The 7,254-nt window shown below is 35.0% G+C and overlaps 1 protein-coding gene across 1 annotated transcript; it reads right to left on the reverse strand.

Moving 5' to 3' along the window:
* Positions 1-1,630: 1,630 nt before the first annotated feature.
* Positions 1,631-2,575, reverse strand: LOC101638293 (olfactory receptor 8H1-like). The gene has a single exon (XM_004708515.2). It carries the CDS (start codon positions 2,567-2,569, stop codon positions 1,631-1,633), a length of 939 nt encoding a protein of 312 aa, XP_004708572.1. The 5' UTR covers positions 2,570-2,575.
* Between the last annotated feature and the right edge of the window lie 4,679 nt (positions 2,576-7,254).

Consider the following 7,254-nt stretch of genomic DNA (forward strand, 5'->3'; position numbering starts at 1 on the left):
GAAATACGTAGTCGCCGTGTAAACATTTTTTAAATCTGTTACTTAGAAATAAATTTGTTGTATACTATTACAATAGCAAATGAAATTAAAATTGAAGTACTGGAACATATAAGGAAACATTTTAAAGGGAAAATAATACATTTAGAAATGTACCTGACCACTTTTTATGGGATATTTTAACTCTGAATTCATCATGACTTTTTAGTTTTATAGTTTTTACCAGCTGACAGTTTGAAAACAACCAGTGAACATTCAAATTCATAATTTATTTTTATACAACATAATGGGCCTATAGCGTTCAGAGTGAGGAAAATGAGAATTTGAAATAAACAGACATTACATTTTGGGGGACATGTTGACAGAAATGCTGGCTTTTCCATCATTTTACAAATAGACATCAAGATTGTATTTCCTCAGGAAGTTGGTTAACCTGGTGAATTTTCAATATTCCAGGTCCAAAGTGATACAAAATGAGAGGTCTGATGTTGTCTATGTACACAAAAATCATATTCATTTCAGAGGATTTATTGACAAAGGAAGGGATTTTCAAAAATATACTGCCTAAAGGAAACAAAGATGTAAGGGGATATGCATATTATATTATACATAACATATGTACATACATATGAGATCAGAAGATATGAACATATTTCTAGAATTTTGGGACATTACTACTTTCTTTAACAGTTTTTTCAATGTTTTCCATGTTCCATTTTATGTTAACATATATAATTTGCTTAATTGTGCATCTAAAATGTGAATGGTAGTGTTTTCCTTATTATTTCTTATATTTAATATTTAAATATGTTGCGTGGGTATGGACTAATTTACCCTCAAATAATTTACAAAACATAAGTGAATATTATTCATTACAAAGGACATTATCTATTAGAAATATTTCCACCCTAATCTATGACTTCAAATAATTTCCAAGTAAGAGTTACACTCTAGGACAAGGTAGAATGATCTCATACAATTTCCATAAATCTATGGAGAAGTAGATCCTACGTCTTTCTATCTAGGAACAATTGGTAGATTCAAATCACTGAACACAGGTTGGCAGGTGACTGATTTCACTGTTACTCCCTGAGAACTTCTTAAGTATTTCAAAGTTGTACAGATCCCCATGATAATGAGCAACATTTACTAGTACTGTATTTTGGTGAGGTTTGGGTGTCACTGTTAATTTAGGGACAAGGAAATAAGATATACTGCTCACAGGCTAAAGAATGGGTGCTGAAAGAATAAATGACTTAGTATAGTTGTGTAGATTAAGTAATGACTAACTCAGAATGTAAACCTGGAATGTCAAATTATAAGACAATTGCTGGTAAACCCTGTTATATAGTTAACTGTATAACACATTTAAATGAGGGGTTTGATTTGTAGTATACACTGTTGAATATAACATTGAATATCTGAAATATAAGATCCCACCTAATTTATAATAAAACACTTTTATTAAAGAACTGACAAGTGAAATTGTGTATAATTAGACTGATAATATAGTCACTGTTCTCAGTAAAAACACAATAATTAAAGAGTACATGGTTTTAAGAGAGAAGGATCTAAGAAATACCTAGTAAAAGAAAAAGAAGCTGTGAGATTAAACCCTTACACCACTGTCATATTAACTGGTGCTCTCCCTCTTCTGCAGAAGTCTAATGACAGCCTTTTTCACTTCTTTGTTCCTAAGACTATAAATGAGTGGGTTCAGCATGGGGATCACAATAGTATAAAAAACAGAGGCCACTTGGTCCTTTCCCAAGGAGTAGGAACTCCTTGGTTTTAAATAAGTGAAAATCATGGTACCATAGAAGATGGTGACCCCCAGCAGGTGGGAGGCACAGGTAGAAAAGGCTTTTTGCTTCCCCGATGTGGAATTGATTTTCAGGATAGTAGAGAGAATGGATGCATAGGAAACAGAGATTGTGATAAGAGAAGCCACTAAGGTGGAGCCACCAAGAATGAATATCATGGTCTCAACATCATGTGGGTCTGTGCAGGACAGAGCTAAAATTGGGGTGGTGTCACAGAAAAAGTGATGCACTACATTGGAGTCACAGAAATGCAAGGTGTTCATGTACATCACATTAACAAGGGACTCACTAAAGCCAATCAAATAAGTGACAATGATAAGGGAGCAGCAGAGGGATGGGGACATAATGACTGGGTATTGTAGAGGCTTGCAGATAGCTACATAGCGATCATAGGCCATTGAAGAGAGAAGAAGACATTCCGTGGCACCTAAGAAGACAAAAAAGTACATCTGGGCTAAACAGCCTCTAAATGAAATATGTTTGGTGGAAGCTATTAGGTTTTCTAAGGTTTTAGGGGTAATGACTGATGAGTAGCTGAGATCAATGAATGACAGGTGACTGAGGAAGAAATACATGGGTGTGTGCAACTGGAGGTCCAGGCGGATGATGAGGATCATCCCTGTGTTTCCCAGCACAGTAACCAGGTAGATCAGGAGAAATAGATGAAAGAGGACCAGCCGGAGCTCTTTAGAGTCTGTCAGTCCCAAAAGGATGAAGTCAGACACCATAGTGTTGTTCCTTCTATCCATAGTTTGTAACTTCCCTGAATTATAGAAGAAAGTTGATATTTAACATTAGTAACTTAAGGCAGGTTTTGTTTGGAGTTTTCTAGAAATTGATTTTAAAATTTCTGTAAATTGTTAAACCTAATCTAATTTTATTGTCTTTTTTAAATGGGTATTAAATAGTATTGAATAAGAAAATTATTTGTTTGTTATAATTGTCAAATAAAAAGGAGCAACTATTATACTATTAGAATGAAACTACCAGTATCACTAATGCTTCACTTTATTAACACCTTTAATCCCCAGGATATATCTTACCATAAGCTATACTTCCATACATATTTTTAAGTAAAGACCAGGTATTCTAGTTTAAGCAAATTATTCAAACACGCAGTCACTGTTGGCTAAATGATACTACTATGGATGCATTATTACAAAGAGAGCTCATGATTCGTTTTCTTTGTTATCATTAGGTTCAAAATCATGAGAAAAAGTATGGTGCACAGTAAGCAATGCCAGAAACTCATTTGTAATGCACCTTTCCTTCCCATTGTGTCCTATGCTAGTTAATATCTGTTGTAGTTTTGCATTGGACTCCTAATTACAAGATCAGCAGTTTGAAACCACGAGTCATTCTTGGGCAGAAAGACTAGATTTTCTGTTCCTGCAGTCTCGGAGGCCCACAGGGTCAGTTTTTTCTGGTCTCATAGGGCTGCGATGAGTGGGGATCAACTGACATATTAGATACATCAACCTTTCGGGTCTTTATTAAAATACTAGACCACAGACTATGTATTTCAATGATGAATTTTGATTTCTTAATTTTTAAATTCAAAATCAAATCCTTGTCAATTTTATTTATTTATTTATTATACAAAATATGAACATTTTTGATATACTCTTGAGTCCATCAACTCTATATATCTGTCTGCACAAAATCTGCCTCTGCCAAGAGCAAGGTTAAGAGTTATACACACATACATACACATACATATACATATGGTGAGAAAGAAAGAAAACTCATATACACATCTTTTCACAGTGTCTCAGTATTATCAGCTCTAGCCTAAACCTAGTGAAAATGTACTGCTATCAGTTGACTCAGACCTATACGGACTCCTGAGGATTTTTTTCCAGTGGAGCAGCTGGTGAGCTCAAGCTCCTGATCTTTTGGCTAACAGTTGAGCACTTCACCCCTGAGTCGGCCGACTCTCTTTGATCCAACCCTACATCCTCCAATTTTGAGAATGAGACTTACCATGAGCCAAAGTAAAGGACACACATTTTCTTCTTAAATGAGCTATCTAAATTTTGATTGAGGTTAAATATTTCTTCCAAATAAAATATATAAAGCAATTAAGGAGATCAAATGTTCCATGATAGAATAATATGTTCCTTTCAAATGCATTAATTCTGCATTTTGTACAAGCATTTTTCCTGAAATAGCATAAATTAAATTTCAACTATTACTCAGTTGCTAGTCGAATGTGAAGTCCACCAGTAAATTATACTTCTAAAGAATGCCTGGGAGCTATTATGAATGTGAGTAGAGCAGAGTGACCCTAGCCTATCGCTCTAATCATTTCAGTGCCTCTCATATATGAGGCATTGATGAAAAGGCAACATCTGGTCATCCTAGGGGACTAATTTCTTTGGAAGATTGGGAGATTGGTTGGCATGTTCCCAAGAATACACATGTAAGGACAAACAGATTCAAGTTTGGCTTTGAACAGAAAGTTATCTGCTCCTTTACTAGTTACGTAACACAGAGCATGATACTTTTTGTCTTTGTGATACCCTACATCTTATACTAGGATGTCAGAGACACCCTTTCTAGAGAACTCCTGAGTTGATTTGTAACTCAAAGACCAAGTAGTTAACTAAGAGTGGTATAAAAGTACCTATTTGTACTGAGTTATTTTATATTTTAAAGTTTAATGCTGTCATAGGAATAAAATACATCCATTCATGAAAATTAAAATTTAAGAAAATTTAAAGAAAATAAAGATTGAAAAGGAATGTTAACATATTGATGCATTTTCTTCTAGGTATACTATTCTGTCTGCATAAAATGCTTATAATGTATATTCTGCATCTTATTCTGATTTTATCACTCAACACTTATAATGCATCTTGCCTTAACTTAGATTAGCATCTTATAAAACATACAACTCTACATAGTTTACATTGACTGGTGACCTCTAACAATATTCCCACCAGAAGTATTCATCAGCAGATGGATTGTCACTATGAGGCATCACAAAGAAAAAATAAAATGAGATTTACACTCAGTGAATCGGTAAAAATAAAAATGAAACTGCCATTGAGTCGACTGTGACTCCTAGCAACCCTATAGAATAGGATATCCCTGCCCCTGTGAGTTTCTGAGACCATGACTCTTTAAGGAAGTAGAAAGCCTTGTCTTTCTCCCTCTGGAAAAGCTGGTGTTTTAAAACTGCTGACCTTGACGTTAACGTCCTAACATGTAGCCACTGCAACCCTAAGGATCCTCAGTTTTGATTGTTTCATCTAATTCTATATCTATATGCATGTGTTTTTGCAATGACAAATTATTAACATATATTAATGGACATGTTACAATGTTATAACATAAAGTTATTAATTATAAAAGTAATTTATCTGCATATCACCCGATCAAATTTTCTTATTTATAATGGAAACTCTTAAAATATAAAAACATGAAATTTGGAATTATTTGCTCAAGGTCAGTAATCAAGGGGAGAATTTCAAATGAATAGAAACCTGGGGTAATTATATATTCTGTGAAATCATGTTGCTAGAATCTAAAATTATCATTAATCTTAGTATATATTTTTTCATTTATTTATCGTTTACTTTTAAAAAGTTTGACTATTATATGGGTGAAAATATAGAAAGTATATTGGTATTCTAGTAAATGTTTATACATATTTTTTTGTGACATTGGTTGCCATCCCTACGATGTAATAGTATTCTTCCCACTTCCTTCCTGTGTTTACCTCTTCTATTTTTCTCTTTCAGTTCTCTTCCTGTCTTTTGAGCTTTGTCCTTGATCAAATGCTGCATTTTCAGTCTCATGTTGTTGACTGTCCTAAGGAGGATGAGCATCTCTGATGTGGTTATTCACCTACTAGGTCTTTCTGTTGTTTGGCTGAAAGTTGGGCCACAGCAGATAAGTTCATTTCTGAGACTGAAGGATATCCAAGGGCCACAGTCCTGAGATTCCACCAGTGTCTGTTTTTAGTTTTAGGTTTTTAAAAAAGTATTTTGAATTTGTTTCCATAAGTTTTTCCTACTCTACCCAGGTCCTTCTGTGAGCTTTTCAGAGAAATCAGCAATGGCAATCAGACACTTTCTAGTCTTTTAGGTCTCAGGGTCACAGATACTGGGCATAATGTGGTCCATTAATTCTTTGGACTACTTGTTTCCATGTGTCTTTGTTTATCCTCTGTGCATTGGATTGCTAACCAGAATCCAGTGGTTTTGAAACTATCATCTTCTATGCAGGAGAAAGATGAGGCATTCTACTCTTATAAAGAGGTGGGGTCTCAGAAACTCACAGGGACAGTTTTTCTCTATCCTATATGGTCGCAGCTATAAGCTGGAATCAACAAGATGGCAGCCAGTTTGGATTTAGTATGCTCTGGATTGGGAGATCGCAATAATTACATACTACATGACCACTCACAATATTTTAAGTCCCAGTCACTACTCCTTCTCTAGGGACTGATCTCTCCTGACAACATGTCCAAAGTATATAAGATGCAGTCTCACTGTCCTACCTTGTAAGGAGCATTCTGACTGTATTTCTTCTAAGACAGTTTGGTTTGTCTTTTTAGAATTCCATGATACTTTCAATATTCTTCTCCAAAACCACAGTTCAAAGACATGAATTCTTCTTTGGTCTTCCTTATTCAATGTTCAATCTTCACATGCATAGTAGGCAATTGAAAATACATTGTATTGGCCAGGTTTACCTTAGACAAGTAACCTCCTTGCTTGTCAATATTCTAATCTAAAGAGATCTTGAGCAACAGGTTTACCTAATGCAATGTGTCTATTGATCTCTTGATTGCTGCTTCTATGAGCATAAATTATGGATCCATCCAAGACAAAATCCTTGATAATTTCAACATTTTCTTCATTTATCTTGGTGTACTATGAGTGCAGTATTGAGGATTTTGATCATCTTTATACTGAGTTGTAATCCATACTAAAGGTTACAATCCTTTATCTTAATTTGCAAGTGCCTCAAGTCCTCCTCACTTTTAGCATGCAAGGTTGTCTCATCTGTGTATTACTGGTTGTTAATAAACTGTCCTTCAATCCTGATGCCAAATTCTTCCTCATAGAACCCAATTTCTCAGTTATTTGCTCAGCATAAAAGGTTAACAAGTATGGTGAGGGGATACAACCCTGAGATACATCTTTCTTGATATTAAACCATGGTGTATGCCCTTGTTTTGGACACCAAAGCATCTTTTGATTCATGTGCAAGTTCTGCATGAGCACCATGAAGTGTTCTGGAATTCTGTTAGTCTGGGTACATTAGAGCAACAAGTCCACAGAAGCTCATATATATAAGAGAGAGTTTTATATAAAGGGTAAGTGCACATCAAGAAAACATTTCAACCCAATGCTGCCCAAGCCCACAAGTCCAACATTAGTGCATATGCCCGATACCAATCCACAAAGTCCTCCTACATCTC

The sequence above is a fragment of the Echinops telfairi genome, unplaced genomic scaffold (genome assembly GCF_000313985.2).
Source record: "Echinops telfairi isolate 266 unplaced genomic scaffold, ASM31398v2 ScPeMD7_60;HRSCAF=208, whole genome shotgun sequence".
NCBI lineage: Eukaryota > Metazoa > Chordata > Mammalia > Afrosoricida > Tenrecidae > Echinops > Echinops telfairi.

Bases quoted from the DNA above. Each gene is read 5' to 3' on its own strand.
- LOC101638293 (XM_004708515.2), bottom strand. From the start codon at position 2,569: ATGGATAGAAGGAACAACACTATGGTGTCTGACTTCATCCTTTTGGGA.